This window comes from Aptenodytes forsteri, unplaced genomic scaffold (assembly GCF_000699145.1).
Source record: "Aptenodytes forsteri isolate BGI_AS27 unplaced genomic scaffold, ASM69914v1 Scaffold236, whole genome shotgun sequence".
Classification (NCBI taxonomy): domain Eukaryota; kingdom Metazoa; phylum Chordata; class Aves; order Sphenisciformes; family Spheniscidae; genus Aptenodytes; species Aptenodytes forsteri.
Window position 1 is genome coordinate 446,166 of NW_008794456.1, and position 21,421 is coordinate 467,586.

Consider the following 21,421-nt stretch of genomic DNA (forward strand, 5'->3'; position numbering starts at 1 on the left):
CTGGAGACCCCCAAAGCGGCTTTGCCCCTTGGCTGTGCCGGGGTCCCGCCATTGTCACCTGCAGAGGGGCCGTGGGGTGGTGGGACCGAGCCCCCCTGAGCCCTGGCGTGTCCCTGCCCCGTAGCACAAGCAGGAGGAGCTGGACGGGGAGGGCTGGGAGTACGCCTCGCTCTTCGGCTGGCGCTTCCACCTGAAGCATCGCCGGACCGACACCTTCCGCCGCCGCCGCTGGAGGCGCAGGATGGAGCCCCTGGAGCGCACCGGGGCCGCCGCAGTCTTCGCCTTGGAGGGGGCCCTGGTAAGTACCCACCTTTCCCCCCAAAATTGCTGCCTGGGAGGGGGAGCCCGGTCGGGTCTGCTCCCACCCTCCGTCCCATCCCAGGGAGCGGACCCGGAGCAAAGCTCGTTATCTGCCACCTGCACCCGCCGCTGTTTGTTTAGCTAATATTCTGGCTTTCTTAATACACTGGATTTCATAATCCTTTGGCTTTTCCAATAACTAAATGAGAACCAACCACAGCAGCACAAAGCCCCTATTATAGGGCTTTTTATTTTTTTCCCCCCCATTTGGCTTTTTTTTCCCTCCTTCTCTGCTCTGTCCTTCCCTCCGTCCAGCGTTTGAACCCAGCAGCCCCTTTGGGACACCAGCGGCTTCATGGTGTCCACGTGCATCAGCCCTGAGCTCACTCTGGCCCCATCCGAGGGGGGTCCCAGCTGCTGCCCACCCCCAGGGCTGCCGGTGGGACCCTGGCTTCTCCCCCTTCAGCCTGGGGCCCGTTGATATGATTTCTGGCCAGACCCTTCATCCCTCTGCATCTCAGCAGAGGCAATTGAGGAGGATTTAGCTGGAAAACCCTATAACATGGGGTGCGTGTCCGTGCACACATGTGTGTGTGTGCGTGCACACCCATGGGGCCGTGCAGGAACCCCCCGTGCCCTTCCCTGTCTCCGGGGGCGAGGGGAGGTGGGTGGGCAGCGTCTGATGGGGCTGCCTTGGGTCTCCGCTTGGTCGTGCGGTTTTCCAAGGGGCTCAGCCGTGCCCTCGTTTCGCCTTCGTTAGCCCGCAAATGAAACGGGTTTGTGAGTTTGGCGGCTGACGGACCCGTCTGCTGGGGGTACCAGGGGATGTGGGGGAGACCCGGGGGAGGAAAATCCCCTCCCCATGCGTGTAGGGCAGAGGCTGAAGCAAAGGGGAAGAGGAGAAAAAAGCCCCATTAAAATGGCAATGTGGCAACGTGCCTGGGAGCTGCTTCTTGCTTCTCTTCTGGTGACGCGGATGCGGTGGCAGGGGGTCCCCGGTTGATTTAAGTGTCCCCCGGTGTCACTGTTGTGCTGCTGGACCCCCACCTGCCCCAGGCTGCTGGGGGCTGCCCCTTCCAGCCCTCCACCCCCAAAGCCTGTTAGACCTGATGTTACCTACTTTGCGTATTTATTTTCCAAGCATTTCTTAGCGGTGTCAGTTAGCGTTAAGTGCCGAGCTCTTAGCAGCCTCCCAGAGCTCTCATTTATCTTTATGCCAAAGTTACTTCTATAACTTTTATTATATTATCATGTAACAAATCCAGTTTATTATTTTGCTTATTTTCTAACTGAAAACAATTCTAGCAAAAAAAGCAGTCGTTCTACCTTGCCTTGCCTTGCCATATCTTGCCTTGCCTTGCCATACCTTGCCATGCCTTGCCTTGCCATACCTTGCCATACCTTGCCTTGCCTTGCCTTGCTTTTCTCTCTTCCCCTTCCCCAGCAAACATACCTTGCCTTGCCTTGCCATACCTTGCCTTGCCTTGCCTTGCTTTTCTCTCTCCCCCTTCCCCAGCAAACACTGCCCTAAAGGTCACTGCTGCTCCTATAACGACCCCAATGCAGACATCCAATTCCCTTACACCAAGCAAATGCCTGGACCATAAATTTTCCCTGCTTGAACCTCAGCAAAGCACAAGGAAAACCCTCAGCGGTGTCCTGGGTGACAGCAGGGTCCTGCGGGAGCACCAGGTCCCGCTGTAGGACCGTGCTGCTTCTGGGAGTTGAACCATTGCCCAGGCAGGGCGATGCCGTCTGACAAGGAGTAGTATTTACTTCAGGCACGGAGATTTCGGGGGATGCTGTCCCCGCAGGGTGACAGCTCGGGAGGGAGCAGCCCGGGAGAGTGGCAGGTGAATCCTTCCCCAGCCCTGGCTCCGGCTCCTGGCAGCCTGGAGGGTGCAGGACTGGCCCGCCCGCCTTTGGGGCTCTGCTCGCCGAATTCCCCTCCACAGTAGGTCACTCTGGCTCGCCTCGGTGCCCTCGTATTTTGGGGTTACTGGCCGCATTTTCTGTGGTTGCTTGGTTTTCTGAGGATTGCTTTATAAATGATCTTGCCATACTTTCTGGTTTTGCAGCTTCATGCCTTTACAGCTCTCCTCTCTCGCTTGAATGACTTACGTATTTTTCCAGGATGCTCCATCCCAAAATAATACCTAAATCTTCATAGCATCTCCCATCCAGCAACCCCAGACCCTCCGGTCCTGCACAGGGTCGACCCCTCCATCCGCTGGAGCCGCGAGCAGGAGGAGGAACTCGGCGTGATGCCGCAGAGCTGGGATCAGTGTGGTGGGGTGAAGTGGTGCCGAGGATGGGAAAATATGAGTGGGTGCTGGGGGCTGGGAAGGGTGGGCACTGATTTTCCACTCTATTTCCGATGCTTTTTTAACGCAGGCAGAGGGAGGTAGCTTTTCAAGACAGAGGTGTCAGGGGCGCGGAGTCCGAGAAGGGCGCCCGGATAGGTCAGCAGCTGGAGTTTGAGCTGCTGCCGCCAGCTCTGATCACGCTGAAGCAGAATAAAGATGCTGTCAGGAGAGGGAGCCTGGAGCATCCCCCAGCTCAGCTTTTACCCAGGCCTGGGGCCAGGGCTGCCACTGGCACGCCACCGGTTGCTGGAGCCTCCCGAAGCTCCTCCTGTCTGCTCTGTCCCGTTCCTGTTATCTGCCGCCTTCTCCACGAAAGGCATTTGTGCGATTTTTGTGGTTGTGGCATGGGTTGCCCGGAGCCCGTCCAGCAAAGGAGCCGTACGGCGGTGCAGGGAAACTGAAATGGAGGGAGGATTAAAGTGCAAACTCAGACAGAACAAGCCAACACCCCAAGTGCTAATTCCCCGAGCTATGTGAAAGGGTTGGTTTCCAACAGCAAGATAATACCAAACATGACCAGAAGGAATGTGTCTTGGATGCAGGAATGTGTGGATGGTGCTTGGGGTTTCTGGGCCTCCCTCTTCCCGGGGATGCTCAGCGTGCATCGCTCCGGCCTTACCAAACTGCGCAATCGTTGCCGTTAAGACATGCTGAACCCCAACACTTTGGGATCAGGGTGACCCAGAGCTGGGAGCAACTGGAAAGCAGAGCCCCACCGGGTTGCCCTGCTGCTGAGCAGGGTTTTGTAGGAGCTCGTGACTCCTTGGCGGAAGCTTCCCCGAAAAATCCCACTCCAGTGGTGGAGCTGAGCAGCTGAAGCCCCGGGGCCGTGCGTGGGGCTCAGCACCTTTGCAGGGTGAGCTCAGCATCAGTTCAGCACCACCTGCAGGGTGCGGGCGTCTGCTCCCAGCCAGCCCCGCTCCCTGCAGCAGGAAGAGCCGGGGGGTTGCTGTGTGCCCAGGTCACCCCAGCTTGCTCCCCTCGCCCGGCCCCACTGCGTCACGATGACCCCCCAGACCCACACATACTTGCGTGCACACGCGTGCATGATTTCTTTTGCATGCTTGCTCTCCCCAAGCACATGCTCACCCCTACTTTTGCTCCAAGACTTTTATTTCGCTGCTCACGTATGCTCCATCCTTCCCCTGACCCCAAACAATGGGGAGGAGGAGACATTCCCCGATCGCCCGTCCCATGGGGAGCAGCATCGGGGCTGGGCAGCGCGGCTGCTCGCAGGGTGGTGCTGCCCGAAGCTGGGCCACGTGCTGCTGCGAGGGCTTGTGGTGCTGCCACGTGGCACTGGGTTTCGGCTGCCTTGGATGCAATTAGCCTGATGGATTTGGGGTGCCCGTTGGGGTGGGTTGAGCTGCCTCAGACGTTGCTTCCCACTGATGCACCTGCCCTCTCCTGCTGCACCCAGCTGTGTGCTTTCCAATGCAGAAGGATGATGGCTCTTTCCTTCCTGCTGTGCCGTTTTCTCGGCAGTCCTTGGAGCCTTCCTGCAGGACAGTCCACAGGTGGCTCAGGGCAGGACTCAGGGAAGCAGACCTGTGGTGAGGCCACGAGTGTCCCGGGCAAAGCATCCCGTCCTCCAGGCCACCCCCTTTGCCCTTGCCGTGGCCACCCTGCCCTCTCCCTTGCCTGTGACTTGGCACCCCCCCTCTACCCCCGGGGACAGCCACAAAGCACCTGGCGCTTATTGCTTCTCATGATGGGTCCCAGCTCCCAATGGGGAGCTTGAGACCAAGAAGCTGGTGATGCAGAAGGCTTTTAGCACTCCCACCCATACCCAAAATGTGGAGGCAGCGCTGTCCTGTCATTTCCTCTCTTTTTGCCTGTATTTCACCTGTGCATCCCCCCATATGAGCTGGGCAGCCTTCCTTTCCCTCGGGCTTGCTGGCTTGGCCATCACCTCCATCGTATCAGCTTGTTCCTGGGTTTCCCTCTCTGTGACAGTGTGTCCCAGCTTTTTTGGGACCTGCCATTTGGCAGCTCGCTCATCACTGGCAGTCGTTAAAAGAGAAGGACCATGGGACATGGTGTGGCCCCCGGGCACCTCTCTGCCCTCAGTCCGATTTCTGGGAAGCCCAGAGCTGAAGCTCTGCGGCTCAAGGCCATCTCTGGTTTCTGATGGAAAGCCCAGTGGCTCTGCCGCGGAGCTGCGAGCAGCCCTCCCACCCTGCAAGCCCCATTTCCTCCCATCCTCCTCCAAAAATCATCCGAGGGAAACCTTTGGCTGACAGAGAGCTTTGGGTTTTCCATGCCAGGCTGGAAAATCTTGCCTGTTTCTGCCGGCGCTTACGCCCCACCTTTGGCTCTGCACCAGGCGTGTTTGAACCACCGCTCCCCAGGCAGGAGAGGAGTGGGGACATGAGTTAAACCAGGCTTTGGCCAGGGTGGGGGTCTGTAGCTTTGTGCCCAAACTACCAGCCGGCTGTGCTAAGCGTGGGGGTCCTGGTGGGAAAGCCCAGCGGCAGAGGAGTCCTGCTCGGGGCAGAGCGGTGGGATGCCACCGGGATGAGGGTGCCTCTGTCCCCCAGTGCTCCTACGCCCGAGGTGTGTGGCTGCTACGTTGCACCGTGCACCGTGCATGGGCTCCCACTGCAGAATCGGGTGCCTGGGAACCCTGCGGGGACGGGACGAAGGGAGGAGGTTGTGGGGGTACTCCATCCTGCGTGGAGACCCCAAAGGGCAAATCGTAGTCCTGAGCAAGAGCGTTTTCCAACTTTCCCTCTCCAAGGCGTGCTTTCCATGGTGTTTTGGGGGGTGAGGAGCCCCCCTTCCCCGTGATGGACAGACTTGGGGGGTCCCTAAGCCCTTGCTGAGGGATTCAGAGAGCAATCCCTGCCTGTCTCGGCTCCCGGTCCCCTCCACTTGCCCTTCCTGAGGCTGGCAGCAGGCGCAGGTCGGGGTGGGGGGACTGGGGGGACCGGCGGTCCGCCGGGCAGAAAGGTCATAAAAATAACTGAGGAGCTATTCAGCTCCTGCGGGGAGGGGGGCGAGGAAGGGAAGGCAGCGCTGGAGGTTGCCTTGCAAACCCTCGGCGCGACCTCACCGCCGTAAATACAGCGCAAACCCCTGGGCTTCCTCTGCAGACAATGTCACGGTAATTGCGATTCCTGCCCGGAAAGGCAAGGAGGGCTCTGCAGACCACCTAAGCTCCTGACGCGTTTTTGGGACCAGGCAGCTCCGGGCTCCGGAATCTCCATCCCGGACCCGCTTTTTTTTTCTTTTTTCCTTCTTTCTTTTCCTTTTTTTCTTTAAACACCCCTCCTGTCTCTCCCTAGCATTCGATAACTGAAAAATATTTAAAGATCAGATTTAAACTCGCCAGGAAGTTACCTTTACGCTCCTTTTGCTGCAACTAAATATTTCAAGCCAAATGTGGCAATTAGGAGGTGATAAAAGGCCAGCTCTCGTAGGTGAACACGAGAAGAGGGAAGAGCGATGGCCAAGGTCGGCTGAGGCTCCCCCCGGGCAGTGAATGGGGCATTTGGCTGCATTTGACGCTGTCTGTATCACCGTTCACAAAGTTTATACTCCATTAATTTTGCTCGCAAGGGAACTTAGTGAAATTGCTTTAACTGCTAACTACTGCTCCAAGTATGATGAACTTTATGGAGAGGCTTTTCCGTGCTGGTGAGATGCTGGGAGGTGGGATGCGAATTGGTGACCCTCGGGCTGCTTTTGTTGTCGTGTCCTGTTCCCTCCCAGCACGGCATGGATCAGGAGCTGGGTCGTCTCTGCCCTCCTGGGGCAGAAGAGCCTGAGGGTCCCTCCATGGGGAAGCCGAAAGTCCTCTTGGACACCCACGTGGATAATACCCTGGATGACCCCGTCCCACGGGGAGCTCCGGCCGCAGAGGGGGTCCCGGCATGACCGACCTTGCCTTGCTTTCTCTTGCAGGGAGGAGTGACAGACGACAGGAGTGACGATGGCAAATCCATCTCCACCCTCAGTTTCGGTGTCAACAGACCCACCATTTCGTGCATATTTGACTGTAAGGCCCCAGGGGTCGGAGGCGAGGGTGCAGTTCCCCTGCAGCGAGTCCTGGCACGGGGTCCCTGCTGCGGGGACCCCATAGCCGAGCATTTCCTATCCTCTTCCTCTCACCTGCCTCGAGTGCAGGCGGATGGAAAGAGCGGGGTGGGTAAGGATGGGGCAGGGCTTGTCCCCCTGGGAACATCGACATGCTCAGGGCTCAGTGCTCTCTTGGGAAAGCCGCGGGAAGGATTAAACCGAGCTGCTCTCAGAGATGAGCCTGGGGCTGCTTAAACACCCAGCTATTCCCCCGGTGCCCTGCACTCATCCCTGGACTCATCTCTTAACTGTTTCTCATTTATACAGGTGGGAACAGATACCACCTCCGCTGCTACATGTACCAAGCACGGGATCTGATCGCCATGGATAAGGACAGCTTTTCAGGTAAGCCCAAATGCTCACGTCCACTTGTTTGTGCTTGTAATTAGTGCCGTAACGAATGCTGGGGAGTAGTGGGGTCTGTAAAGCAAATTTTGGGGTATTTATTGATGTGAAATGAGGGGTGTTCGGCAGCCAAACAACAAAAGACAGCGGCACAAGGCTTTCCCAGGGCAACCAGCCTGGTAGCTTGATTTCCCATCAGCAAAAAAATCAGAGTTTCAAGAACTCTTGTGTGAGAAACCAACCAGAAACCACAAGTTACCCAGGTCAGCCGTGAGTCAGAGCTGTTTGCTTTGCTAATAGCTCCTTCTCCCCGACCCGAGGTGACGCTGAAAGCCGGTGGCAAGGCTGGGTAGCAGACGGCTCAGGGGCATGACAAATAAAAACAGAGCGGAGGGCAGGGATGTTTACCATGGCACATCGCCTCGAGCTGCCCCCCCGCACAGCGTGCAAGCTGGGGGATTGCAGGGAGGATGGAGGGCTCTGGGCTGGTGTCGAGATGATGGAGCACGGGGCAGAAACCTCCATGAGATGTGCTCAGAAAAATTAAAGAGGGTGCAAGGGTGTTATCAGGACCTCGGAGCAGACAGGCACCTTCTTCTCCGGCATCCTCATGAAGTTTCTGGTCGGATTTACGTGCCCTCAGCATCCAGCTTGCTCCCAGCTGGTTGAATCCCGTCCAGCCTCTTGCCCACCCTTGCAGGGCAGGGGGCCAGCAGCCTCCTGGGTTTGGGGTTTGTGGAGGGGAATTGTCCTATGGTTTGGGGAAGGGATCAAGGCTGAAGAAGGGAGACCCCGTTTATTAAGGATGAAAGAATTGATTGAAAATACGGTTGGAAAGGAAAATACCTAACAGTGGCAAATCTGTAAAACGGTTCGTATTTGTTTTCACGACCGAACATTAAATTGAGCTGCTGCTCCTCCGCTCTCCATCCTGGAAACTTTGCAAGGGGGCTGGGAGGGAACGGCTGGGGGATTTCCTTGATGGAGCCAATGCCTGAACCAGGCGTCCTTCAGACCGGACTGTAAAAAATGGCCCTTCATGGAAAAAAGTGTGGTCCCAGGTGGAGAAAAGGGCGTCCTGGGCTTTGAGCAAGGAGCTTTCCACGTCCTGCTGCTCAACACGTCCCCAGCACAGCTTCAGGCACTTCTGAAACTGCCAGACTTGAGCTGATGTGGTCGGGATGTCCCGTGCTGAGCTCATGTTTTCTGGGTTAGGAAATCAAGCCAGAATAAGACATGTCACTTTATCCGTTGGGCAGCTCTGTTACCATTGGGTGCTGAAGGGTGCTTGGGTGTAGGTGGTTTGGTTTCAGGAACGTTTTGTTTGCAGCAGAGGCTGAAGTGTGGCTGTGGAGGCGGGAGGACATGCCAGGAATGGTCCCTCGCGTTTGACCTGAGCAGGGACCAGCCCCCAAGCAGCCGGAGGGTCCCACATCCTCTTCCCCATGGGCTGGGCCATCCCAGCCAGGCTTCCCCGTGGCTCTTCGGTGCTTGTGAGCAAAGCTGCCTTTGCCCACAGCCGTTAATGCTTTGGAGTGTCACTCTGAGGTGGGAAAGCAGGACAGTGGGGACGTCGCTGTTTACCTCTGACTCAGAGCTGGAGCTGGGGCAATGCAAAAAGTCTCCCATCAGTTCAGTGCCCTGAGGCAGGGGCCACATCTGAGATGTAAGCAGGTCCCGGGGCAGGTATCCCCGGAGCACCCACACCCCTCCGCAGTGATGCCCGCAGGCAGGACGCAATGAGCATCCCTCCAAGGCTGTCACTGACCGTCTGCCGCAGGGATTTGCAGAGGGGCTGGGCATGGGATTGCCCACCAGTGTTGGCATGGGGGTGATGGATCTTGGATGGGATACAGGGACAGACCCCAAAAACAGTGCAGCGCGGGGACCCGCAGCGGGGAGCAGCGAGCGGGGACAGCTGGGCGTTACCGTGCTGGGCAGCAGGACCACAGTCCTGGGGGGCTCCTGCTCCCCCTGGTATTTTGAAGCAGAGGGGCTTAGGGTGTGGGGTGGGCAGAAATGCCCTGGAGAGGTGCAGAGCACCCAAACAATCACCCAGTGTCTGTGCCCACCGAGGTCCCGTCTCCCCTCTGCCTCCACAAAGGGTTTGTTGTTCGAAGTGGTGGGGACCGAGGTGACCTCATGGCCCCGATTGGCGGAGCGGGGAGGGGAGTCCCTTCCTTCGGAAAAACCCGGCCAAGGACAACATGAGTAACAACATGCCACAATGTGGAATTGTGATCTCCGCTGCCTTAACAAAGCATAAAGGAGTTCATTAAGGGGGCTTTACGCAGTTATAAAAATAAACCTTCTGTGCACACGAGGGTCTAAACAAAGAGGCTTTATGGAGGCCTCCTTTAAAAAGAAGAAGAGGGGGGAAAAAAAAAAAAAGAGCAAAAAAGCAAATCCAAATCCATGGTTTTTTGTTTATTGTAACGCATTCTGCTTTCCTCTTACTGGAAAAAAGCGCGTAAGTGGAAAAGGTTCTTCTCAGTGTGAATAGTGCTCTCTCCAGCCGGCCACCTCGCAAACAGCCCCGGCTCATTAAACACGTCTGCTGCGGTCCGGACGCCAAGAAAGAAAATACACCACCCTTGACCCCCCCCCCATCCCTGGAAGAGGGGACGGAGGGTGGGGGACGCCGATCTGCTCAGCCAGCCCCGTGTTCGGGTGTCTGGGGGATGCTCCTCCACTTCCAGGGTAGGCAGGACACATTTTGCTCCCAGCGTAAGCTCAAAGTCTCCTGATAGCACTGGTGTTGGGGTGCGCACACTGTTTTGCAGGGTGGGGGGACCCGCCCTGGGACTGCGGGGGTTTGTAGGGTCTGCCATGCTCCTGGCTGTCGGCAGGTCTCTTGGGACTGGCTTTGGGGTGACCTGGGTGGTACCCCGCTGCATGCTGGTGGACCCCCATAGACTGTCCGGTGTATCTCTGTCTTGTGGTGGCACGTCGTGCTGGGTGCCAGGCAGAGGAGGTAGCCTGTGTCCTTCCAAAAAGGCCCGTGATGCCTCCTGCCACCGTGGAGGTTGGGCTTTGCAGGCAACCAGAGCTCAGGGGTCCACCTGGGACCGGTCAGGTGGGATGCAGCAATCACGTAGGTCTCATCCCTGACAAGGACCAGTAGATGCTATCAGGTTATGAAAGGTGTTCAGTCTCCACGAGGTCTTACAGTGTGATCCCATGGCACGTTTCGAGCGTCTCACCCAGCCCTTGATCCTGGTTCTGCCGCCGCCCGTCCTGTCCCCGTGCCCAGTGCCACCGCGGGCACGGGCTGGATGTCCACAGCAGGTTTGGGCCACATGCTCTTTGAAGCTGTCTGGAAGGGAAGGTGTTAGAGAGGGCTCAGGTTTCATGTTTCCGTTGTTAATTGATCTCAGGCTTCCTGCGTTAATTGCTTTGGTTGTTAAGGGAGGCTACTCCTCACTATTTGCTGCTGCCTTGCAGTGAGAAACCTCTGGCTTTGTCCCAAGTTAGGGGTAAGACACCTTGGTCCCAGCTCAGTGCCCTAAGTACAGGGGGCTGACGAGACCCTGGCGTACCTGAGATGCCTGCATGGGGCTGGCAGATGTGGTGCAGCAACCCTAAGGGAAACCCGGAGCTGTCTGGTGTGGCAGCTGGAGGCCAGGTGGGATAACCCGGCGTGCTGGGAACCCAAACCCCTCCCCGAGACACGGAGGTTACCAAAGCTCATGCAAAGGGGCTGAGAAGATGACTCTGGCCGGTTGCTGGCTGCAGCCTCAGCTCCTGTCCCTTCTGGAGGTGTTAAAGACCCCAGGAAGGAGGCAGTAATGTCCCAGCCACCTTCTTCATGGCCTGGTCTTCACAGCAGGGGGTGACCTGAAGTCACTGCTCACCCGCATGTGCAGTGCTGGTGCCTCCTGCATCTCCCTGGGAAAGACTGCGTCGTGGAAACAGTTTGTGCTCTCTGCTGTGCTGGAAGACGGCCGTGTTACCACCCTTGAAACGCTCCTCCTTGTAGAGTCATCTTTTGGGAGAAAACCCCACACCTTAGGGCAATAGGTGAACCATTTGTGCTACCTCACTGCTGGTGGACAGGGTGAGGAGTCATGAGGATAACCTGGACCAGGACGGATCAAGTCAGACAGCGAGGAAATTTTAAATGCTACAGCAGTGGAGTTCTGGGAGATGTGGCCAGGGAAGGTCACGGTGTCTCCACTAGCTGGAGCTGTCACAAGCCAGAGGATAAGGTTGCTCCGGTTAACATGGTCTCATTGGACATCCACAAGGTTTTTGGTAAAAAAATCCTTCATCAAAGGTTTTTAAGGAAAGGAGGCTGCTGTGGGATAAGAAGGAAGGTCTTTGCATAGATAGACAGCTAAGTTGTGTGGACCGTTGTGGTTGTCTTGTCCCAAAAAGAGCTGGAATGAGCAGGGATCTGGATTGGCCCTTTATGAGGAATAACTCCATAGGCTGGGACTCTTCAGCTTGAAAAAGAGATGTTTTAGGGGTGGCATGATAGAAACCTGCAGAACCCTAAGTGTCAGTGCAGGTGGGCAGGGGTGAACTGCTCCTTTTCTCCTAATGCAAGAACTGGGGAGTCTCAGACGGAGGTAGAGGGAGCTGGGTACTGCAAAAAACCATGAGAAGATGGTTCTTCATGCAGTTTTGAGTCCTCACTGGAGGATATGGTGGGTTCAAGAGAGACAGGGCAAGCCTGCGGAAGACAACCCCTTTGCAGGGTTGCTAAACATACAGACATCACACCTAGCTTGGGAAGTACCTGAGCTGCGAATAACTGGTGTTATAAGTGTAATAAGTGTCGGAGAACTTGGCCTCACTCTCTTCTCAGTTGGAGTTGCCTGGGACATGATGGGAATGTCATTGCTGTTTCTGAAAGACCCGCAGCTCCAGCCTGTTCACAGTCTTCCCTGCAGAGCCCATTGGCCCTTGAAGGACTATGAGTTGCTTTCTCCTTCCTAGACGGGTAGCTCTGATTCATCCTTTGCCTCTTGTCTAATGTCCCTTGCAGATCCTTATGCCATTGTCTCCTTCCTCCACCAAAGCCAGAAGACGGTGGTGATCAAGAACACCTTGAACCCCACCTGGGACCAGACACTCATCTTCTACGAGATAGAGATCTTTGGGGACCCCCAGAACGTATCTGACTCCCCTCCCAACATCGTGGTGGAAATATATGACCACGACACCTATGTAAGTGTGTCGGCATGAGCTGGACCTTCATGGTGTGAGTGTGCGGGGGTAGATGGGACAAACGCATGGCATTGCTCCTGCCCTCTGGAGCGCAATGCTGTAACATCTCTGGGTGGCTCAGACATTGAGCCGGACACTCAGAAGACAAAAATTCAGCAAACAGCTCTGCTAGTGATGTCCTTGGTGGCCCTGGTCTAGTCACCAAAGCTGCATCTACATCGCGTTTTGCAGAGTGGCCAAATTAACCGTATTTCCTTGTGGAAAAAGCTTGGGACTTGGGACTAAAAAAAAAGTTTTAAAGCAGTCGTGCAAGTAGGGGATGATACACTGCCGTTTGCTCAGCTGCCCAAAGGTGTCCAAAGTGCCTTGCAGTGATGGCATTTGGGGGGCTGGTGAGATAACCTTGAGTCCTTCCTAGAAAAACTGGGCTGTAGCCGGTCACAAGAGCAGAAGGGATTTCAGACTGCGTGTAAGAGCAGTGCATGAGTGAAAAGCACTTAGAATACATCTCAGGAATGTCTCAGGAACCCTTCTGCCCTCCCTCCTCCAGAAGACACCAGCAGGAAGCAGCAAAGGCAACTGAAGATCCCGTTGCAGACCAGTGAATGGGCTTTTTAAGAGCTGCCGATACTTAATGACATACTCAGAGCTCCTGCTCTGGAAATCGTGTGATACTATAGGAATTTCACCTCCTGTTTAAGCCAAAATGCGTAAGAAAGGGTGCATTTCTAGCCCTAGTAATTAAAGGGAGGAGTTTGAAAACTTGAGTCTATATGGGCATCAAAACCATCTGTTTTTTCTGAACTGGTCCCACAATGGTTCAGACATTGAGCCTGATTTGTTAGTAATAGGGTCTCGGCTGAGATGTGGGTGCGTGGTGACGGACTCCACCGGGAAGTGGGGTGGGAAGAAAGCTCCCTGTGCCTGTGATTGCCTTTCAGGGTGCGGATGAGTTCATGGGGCGCTGCATTTGCAAGCCCAGCCTGGCGCACTCGCCACGGCTCTCCTGGCACCCGGTCATCAAGGCGAACAGAAATGTCGGCGAGCTGCTGGCTGCCTTCGAGCTGATTCAGAGGGAGAAGGTGAGCTCCCCATCTGGACCTGATCCTGTCTCTAATTGCAATGCTGGCTTCTTCCCTTGGAGTGTCTCAGCACCCGGCAGGATCCAACCTTTGCTCGGCGCTGGGTTATGTCCACCTGGGTTCAACAGCTCTGCAGCTGTCTGTCCTCGGTTTCACCAGGACCCCTGCTCCGAGCAGACCCAGCCATGATGCTCAGCGCTGGCTGCACCGCAGTGGCGTGCGTGGGAGGCGTTTAGCAGAGTCAACGGGAGGAGTCTCGGTGCCAGACCAAAGCCTGGGCTGCTGGGTACCGGTTCGGGAGGCGCCGCTCACGCCCTGCCAGCCCGGTTGGCTGTGGTGCTGAGCTCAGAGCCTCGGCACTTTCGCACCACGGGAAGAGCCTGGTGCACTTGGCCCCAGAGAGCTACCCTTTGCTCAGAGTTAATTTCCGGAGGGGGTTTATGAGAGCCGAAGTGGGCGGTTGCTCCTGCAGCAAGCTGCCGCACTCAGTGCTGGCTGTTCATGTAACGAGCCCCAGGGGAAGGAGGCTGCGCTTCGGAGCCAGCCCGGGCAGGAGAGACTCCTCATCATTCCCCAGTGTGCTCTTGTGTGCTTTCCCACCCTCCCTGTCCCCCTGCACGCACCACCCCTTCGCCTCTCTCGTCTCTGGCTTTTCCACTGGCCGCGGCGCCTGGCTGCAGCCCAGATGTGCCTCTATGCCAGGGAAACTGAGTGGACTGGAAGGCTAAATCTCCCTGTCCCGTTCCTCCCTCCCAGCCCCGAGGCGCTAATTGGGAACGGGGGTCCCACAGCTACCTCCTCCCTCTCTCCGATGTACGCCCCAGCTCTGCTCCTGGAGGGATGCTGCACTCTGTGCATGATGCTGCTGCAGCTGCCGGGGCTGGATGCGCTGGGTACAAGCCTTGCCGCACCAGTGAGGGGCTGCTGGGTCGGGATCAGGGGATGCCTCTGCTGTCGGGACGGGGCACCGAATCATCTGCATGCAGCCCCTCCTTCCTCTTCACTCCCCTCAGAACTGGGTGGGGAAGACCTTGGAGAGGGGACTCCTCTCCAAGGATCTTGTTTGATCCTAGCAGAAAGCAGCCGGGTGGATTTGAGACTCTGCTCGTGCCTCCTTGCGGGAGGGAGAGCCCTGCCCTCGTACCCAGGCTTTTTGGAGCCCAGCACTGGGCATGGAGGGTGGCAGCGTGTGGCTATGGGAGGACTGATGTTTCTCTGCCAGATAAAGCTGAGTTAGCACCAGGAGGGCAAATGGAAAGTATGTGTTTTTTCTCCACAGCCGGCTGTCCATCACGTCCCTGGCTTCGAGGTAATGCCATGACCCTGTTTGCAGCTCCTAGGCTCTACGCCCCTCAAACCGTCCCCTCCCCTGCCCCTACAGAGCTGCTGGGTCCCAGCACCATCAGCTGCTCCTGCAGAGGTTTGCAGTGCACTCTGTTTGCAACCCTGCTTCTGCAGGCAATTTGTCCATCCTACCTTGGGATGAAGGAATCCCCACGTAGAGATGCCAGTTTCCTTCAGCTGGTGGTAAAGACAGCTGGAGTGATTGGGGCAGCTCACTTTTGACAGGGCAGATGTACCCCATTCCTGATATAATTCCTCAGGTCTCAAACACACCATTGCCTTCCTGCCCTGTGATAATTTCAGCATTCCCATCACGAAGGGCTGTGCTTTCCAACTGCTCCAGCGTGTTCCTGCCCTGCAGCCTGACTGAGCAAAGGCATTAACTGATGCTGGATTTTAAATGGTTTTAAGTCACCTGCACTGATTTCTTCTCAAACCTGGGGATGGTGGTGTGCAGAAACTTGGAAAGCATCATTTTTCTATTCAGTTATCAGCCACAATTATAAGCACTAGGATGGGCTTATGGATGAGAATTGCTCTAACTCTGTACGCTCCTTCTCTCCTCCAGAATGAGCTGTCCTCCAGTCTGGATGAGGTGAGTCTGTAAGATTTAGTCGTCTCTTCATCTTGGAGATTGTTAAAATTGTACCTCCACGGGGCAGCCACTTCCTTTCAGATGAGTCAAATCGATAGCATCAGGATTTTGGTAGCCCGAGTGACCACCAGCAGGACAGGGTAGATGGGCTCCGTGCTTAACCCAGGAAGCGTTCCCGATGGCAGGGCATGTCGGGCAATATTTAACCTTTGTGGGATGTGCGTGCATGAGGTCTACTGGTGTTCAACCCTTCCAGACAAAGCATGCAAAAGCCGAAATGCTGGATGACCTCTGGCTGGACCTCAACTGAAATCCCGGTTGAAAAGTTTGCAGCTTTTCATGGGGAATTCGCCATGAATCGGGGCATGTGCTGGACTGTTCCAGTTGCTCTGAAGGAAATACTCTCATCAGGATCCCAAGCTGCTGCTTGGGCAACCTGTCGAAGTTGCTACCCAGACCTTGTGCGTCCTACAGAGCAGATCACAGGCTGCACCAAGCCGTGTCAGGGTAGGCTGGTATCTTGGAAAACACAAGGCAGGGAGCTGAACAAGGGGCACATCTATTTGAGTGTCGTGGTGGCCCTAGGAGCCAGTTAACCCCAAAGTCTGGGAGATGAGCTAGGAGGGACCTGGGGCATGCAAAGACCTGGCCGCATTTCCATGGAAGGTTGGATGGGATAAACACATCTTTGCAAGATGGGTTTCCCCCCCCCAAGCAGCCTTTCCTGATGGTGTGGGGCTCATCTTTGTGCTCCATGTGGGCTGAGATGGATGAGCTCGTGTAAACATAACCATCTCTCTGCTCTTTCTCCTCCATTTCTTGCCACTGCCATTTCTGGATGGGGCACTCCGCAGCTCTGCACCCCTGCCTTGTTCTACGAGGGGCTCCTCCAATGGGTACCTTTTATGCTCAAACACTTGACTCTCCTCTGTTCCTCTGCCTTTGCCCAGAAACCAAGCAAAGTCCCAACAGAGACTCTCGGAGACACCAGCTCCTTCAGACATGGCCTGGCCTGCTCCACCTGCCCCGCAGCAACTCCATCCAGAGCAACCCACTGAGGTGGCATCCAAGAGAGTGATGCCAGCCTGAGGTCTCTGGTGCCCTTAGCAGTATATAACGAGCCTTGTGGAGAATCAGGCTCATACATGCATCATTCAGGCTCATGATGTATCCGATCGGCCAGGCTGGCACAGACTTCCTTCTGCTGCATTCCTGTTTGGTGCAAATGACAGTAGCCTTTTGGGGCTAGATCCCCTCCAAGCACTGGGATTTAAGCCCCTCTTGAAACAAGGTGGCCCAGCTGTGCGCTCAAACTGGGAGATGTTTCCAGCCACTGTTTTAACTGGTCTGATCTGTGTTGACTTTCACTCATCTCTCTTCCAACCCTGTACCAATGTCAAGGTTGGACTAGATCATCTCCAGAGCTCTCTTCCACCCTCATTCCCTCTGACTTGTCTCATTCAAACCATCCCAGCTGCCAGCTGATCCCCACAGGTCTTTTCATGGATGTCTCCTCCATCCAGCCTGCTGTGTCTGGGTTGAGAGCTGTGTCTGGGAATTGCTTGTTAACCACTACCACCCTGAACCCTCCCTGCGCCTGCCTGGTCCCCACTCACTGCTCATTTCTGTCCCATCTGGTGAAATATTTAATGCTAAGAACCAGGAGAACCACTGCAAAACAACCAGGAGAGCAGCAGGGGTTGAGAAGGACTTAGAAACAGCTAGCGCTGTTGCTGAAGACGTCGCAGTGTTAGGAACCAAGCGCGCACTGTTGGCTTTCAAAGCTGCTGCTGAACCTGGGGAGGATGGGGGGCAGGCAGGAGCTCTTTCCCCAAGGCTTACCCCTTTTCCCGTACAGATTTGCCAGAAATGATCCTGAGTCCAATGACGATATGGAAATGTAACGCATGGTATTTGCATCAGTGAAGATTTAGGTGCTCTGTTAGGGAAAAAAACCTCCCTTTTTGGGAACAGGCTGTGCAGCCACCTCACAGGGGCTGTGTGGAGTTTGACCCTACCTTGGGGTTTGGAGATGGGCTAGGTGGCTTCTCCAGCTCTGCATCTCTATTATGCAACTTAAATGCAACTTAAGCACATTTAAAGCTAGAAATGAACATATGTCACTAAACAAGGGAGGACTGAAGCTTTTCTTGGTTCGGTCCGTGCTTAGGCAACTTGATGTGATCTAAGTGCTATGGATCACAAACAAAAGCTGAGGATAGCTCTTTGAGGGCCATTTGGTCTATCCCTCTACCCCAAGGCAGGATCAGCTCATGTTGGTGGTGCAACGTCTCATTTAGGAGTCTGAAATTCAGGCTCTGGGTAAGTAGGTGGATTACCAGAAGTGCCGAGCACCTGAGCGATGCTGGGGATGTTCTGCACCTCTCCCTTCTCCTTAGGCACTCACCTCCCAGATAACCTTCCCTTTCCCTGCTAGCGCTAACCATTTCTGCAAGCATGTGGGCCGTGGGAGGTGGGACTGCCTGTCCCAGATTTACTGTCTGCCCTGCGTGGAAACCCAGACATCTGTTCCGAAATGGAGTTACCAAAAGTCTTCAGCTAACAAGCAGCTTGATTCAGCAGCCACCAGCAATTGCCAATGAAAATTAAAGCTTAGCGTCTCGTATATCTAACATGCCACCGTGAAAAATCCCGTTGTATAGCATTTATATACATGCATATATAAACCTGAACCAATCCTATAATTGAAATACATATACACACTTAATTTAATGCAATAATACTCCAGCCTGAAAAGAATGCCAGTCTCCTAAATTGGTTCCAACTGCCCTTGGTTGAGGGTTGCATTTTTAGAGGTTTTGCTTTCATTCCTGCCTTTTTGGTGACTCTGAACTCGAAGATGCAGGTCAAAAAGAAGCCGAACGCTGGGAGGGCTCAGAGCCCATCCTCTGCAAGCAGCTGTGGAAGTCTGGCTCCCTGCTTTCCTCCTCTGTGAAGGCAAATTTTGAATCCCTCACCTGCTGTCCAGATTTGGTCTCACCCTGAAGGAAATCTCCTTCTGTATACATGGTGCACAGACAGCTTTACCTGAGCCCTGTCCTGTGGCCGGCAGCTTGGCAGCTGCCAGATAAGGTTTACAGCTGAGCTGTTGTATGCCACGAATGAACAATGACCCCTTCCTGCATCCGGAGGCGATGCCGACCCTCCGTCCCGCGGCGCTGCCCCCACTAAACTGCCTGCTGCTCTTCAGGAGCTGGTCACAGCTCTGTCCAGCTCAAGGAGCTGTATTTCACTAATTAACCCTCTGCTGCTGCTTCGTCCTCTCTCCTCATCCCTCTGCATAACTGTCTCACCGTGGTCCTGGCGTGGGATAGATGCGGTTTCGTACCTTCCTCCCTTAAAGGAGGCTGAAGCTTGATGGAGGGCAGATCCCTCTTAGTTCCCTGGGAAAGGCTCGGGGATCGCTCTCAGCAGTAGATGTTTGATCTTTTCCAGGGTCAGATTAAAGGGAGAGAAACAGTTTGCAAGTACATTCATCCCCCCAGCCCTCATCTCCCCCTCTCTAGCTGTCCTGGACTTCTGGGGGGAGATGAGTTTTGCAGAGAGAAGGAGACTCTGGGGGGGGGGGGGACAGGACAGCGTGGGGAGGGGGAGGCGATGGGGTTGGTGTGCCATCGTGGCATGACCTGATGTGCCCTTCGCATCTCTGCTCCCTGCAGTCCGCGGACTCTGACCTGCCGTACCCCCCACCCCAGCGGGAGCCCAACATTTACATGGTCCCCCAAGGAATCAAACCGGTCCTGCAGCGCACGGCCATCGAGGTGAGTGATGGGGAGCACATGAGGCAGCTCACCCCCTCACAGAATAACACCCCTAATGTGTGCCCCTAACAGAGGGGATGAGACCCAGAAATGGGATCCAAGCCAGACTCTGTGGATACAGAGTCCCGCCAGTGCTGGGAGCTGGTTCTGCCCATGGGTTATCAGTCAAAAAACGTTGTCTTGCTGGGAAAACAAGTCTCACCAAGCAGTCAAGTCCTAGGGCAGAGCACAGCCCTGGACCACACTTGGTTTTTAGAAGGACAGTCTGCCTCACACTGGGATACTTGCCCAAAACAGAGATGCTCCGTTAATAGGTAAGCAGTTGTGGACCTGGTGTATTGGTGCATCCGGAGAAATGCTTGCTGTAAGACCTGGCTTCTCCCAGCACCAGCTGTCCTACATGGCTGATGTTACCATGAGTTGCGGCAGGGGAGGTTTAGATTGGATGTAAGGAAAAATGTCTTTACTGAAAGAGTGGTTAAACATTGGAAGAGGCTGCCCAGGGAAGTGGTGGAGTCCCCACCCCTGGAGGTATTTAAAAGACGTGTAGATGAGGCGCTTAGGGCCATGGTTTAGTGGGCATGGCGGTGTTGGGTTGACGGTTGGACTCGATGATCTTAGAGGTCTTTTCCAACCTCAATGATTCTATGATTCTATGATTCTATGTGGCTCTCCTTCATGGTGGGCCAACCTTCAGGTTTACCTCCATTGCTGAGAAGCTCAGTGAGAGTCCTGGAGGCAGACCTTTGGCTCAGTCTTTGCTGTCTGTTCCCTTCACCCTTCAGATCCTGGCCTGGGGGCTGAGGAACCTCAAGAGCTACCAGCTGGCCAGCGTCACCTCGCCCAGCCTGCTGGTGGAGTGTGGAGGCCAGCTCGTGCAGTCCTGCGTCATCAAGAATGTCAAGAAGAACCCCAACTTTGACGTCTGCGTGCTCTTCATGGAAGTGGTGAGCACCTGGTCCCCACCCTGCAGTGGTGGGGTCATAGGAGAGCTGATTGGGAAGGACCTCCAGAGGTCCCATAAAAAATGCATCCTATGGTGAAGTTAATTCTGTCTTGCTCTCCTCGGTTCCTTTTGGGGAGGTGCATAGCAGCTGCCCTCTCTGCCCTGCGTAGTTACGTGTTCCCTCCCCTCTGCCCACAGCGTTTACCCAAGGAGAGCCTGTACAGCCCCCCCATCATCGTCAAAATCATTGACAACAGGCCGTTTGGCCGAAGGCCTGTGGTGGGGCAGTGCACCATCCGCTCATTGGAGGACTTCTACTGTGACCCCTACCGAGAGGAGACGGACGGTCCCCAGGAGCACTCAGGTACGTGCTGCCATGAGGACCATGCTGGCTGCACACCCGTGCCCTTCTCCAGGAGGAGCTGTGGGTCGCTGTATACGTTGCTTTTAGCTCAGCTCAGCTGTAGGTCTGATCCAAAAAGCCCAGGAGGTGCCAAGGAGGAGTTTAGCTCCGGGGTTGGTTGGTGAGCTGGGCTGTCCCTTGGCCAAGCTGTCCAACCCGCGTGAACATGAGCTTTGGCTGGTGTGAAGGCTCTGGGCAAGGTTGAGATCGCTCCTGGAGCTTGATCCCAAGGTGGCTCGGCTTTGGGGTTTCTAACAGCTGGATGTCCTGGTCATGCTCGTGTTTGCTCTGATTGCAGATGATGTGAGCCTCACGCCCAGGGATGACGTCCTAATTGACATCGATGACAAAGAGCCTCTTATTCCTGTCCAGGTATGGAAAAAATTGCAGTGGTGGGAAGACACTGGTTTCTTACTTTGCGTGATATGGGGGGAACTTGTGCAGGTACAGGGCTGGGGTGGAGACCGATGCAGATCTCTGATACGAGGTCGTGTCTGGTTGTAACCTTCCTTTTGCAGCTTCCACCTCTGTTTTCACCTCCTCTCCTCCACCATGCCATAACGAACAACCACAAACTCATCCTTCTCCCCTACGTTTAATATGAGGCATCAAATTTGCTTTTCTGGGGGAGAGACAACGCTCTCCATGCCAGGCTCTTCCCTCCAGCGTCTCTTCCTCAAATGTATGGTTTGGTCTGAGGCTGAAAAAGGTTTGCAGTCATCCCCTTAGGGCTCTGCTGTGCGGGATGCTCTCTTGGAAGTGACACTCTCTGCCCCAAAGAGCTGACGGCCTTGAGGGGGCTCACCCCAGCACTGGACAGGGTGCACTGATGTTGGCAGATGGGACAGTTTGCCCAAGGTCATGCTTGGAAGCAAAGGTTAGAATCATAGAATCATTAAGGTTGGAAAAGACCTCTAAGATCATTGAGTCCAACCATCCGCACTAAACCAAGTCCCTAAGCGCCTCATCTACACGTCTTTCAAATACCTCCAGGGATGGGGACTCC

At 55.2% G+C, this 21,421-nt stretch overlaps 1 protein-coding gene across 1 annotated transcript in view; it reads left to right on the top strand.

Moving 5' to 3' along the window:
• Nucleotides 1-21,421, top strand: part of DYSF (dysferlin) — a 118,199-nt gene that overhangs the window by 39,183 nt on the left and 57,595 nt on the right. The window contains exons 31-41 of the mRNA XM_009290710.1: nt 125-298; nt 6,573-6,666; nt 7,014-7,091; nt 12,082-12,263; nt 13,205-13,345; nt 14,625-14,654; nt 15,258-15,284; nt 18,965-19,066; nt 19,852-20,013; nt 20,211-20,376; nt 20,714-20,787. Coding sequence (XP_009288985.1) covers nt 125-298; nt 6,573-6,666; nt 7,014-7,091; nt 12,082-12,263; nt 13,205-13,345; nt 14,625-14,654; nt 15,258-15,284; nt 18,965-19,066; nt 19,852-20,013; nt 20,211-20,376; nt 20,714-20,787 — 1,230 coding nt within the window. The remainder of the gene's footprint in view (nt 1-124; nt 299-6,572; nt 6,667-7,013; nt 7,092-12,081; nt 12,264-13,204; nt 13,346-14,624; nt 14,655-15,257; nt 15,285-18,964; nt 19,067-19,851; nt 20,014-20,210; nt 20,377-20,713; nt 20,788-21,421) is intronic.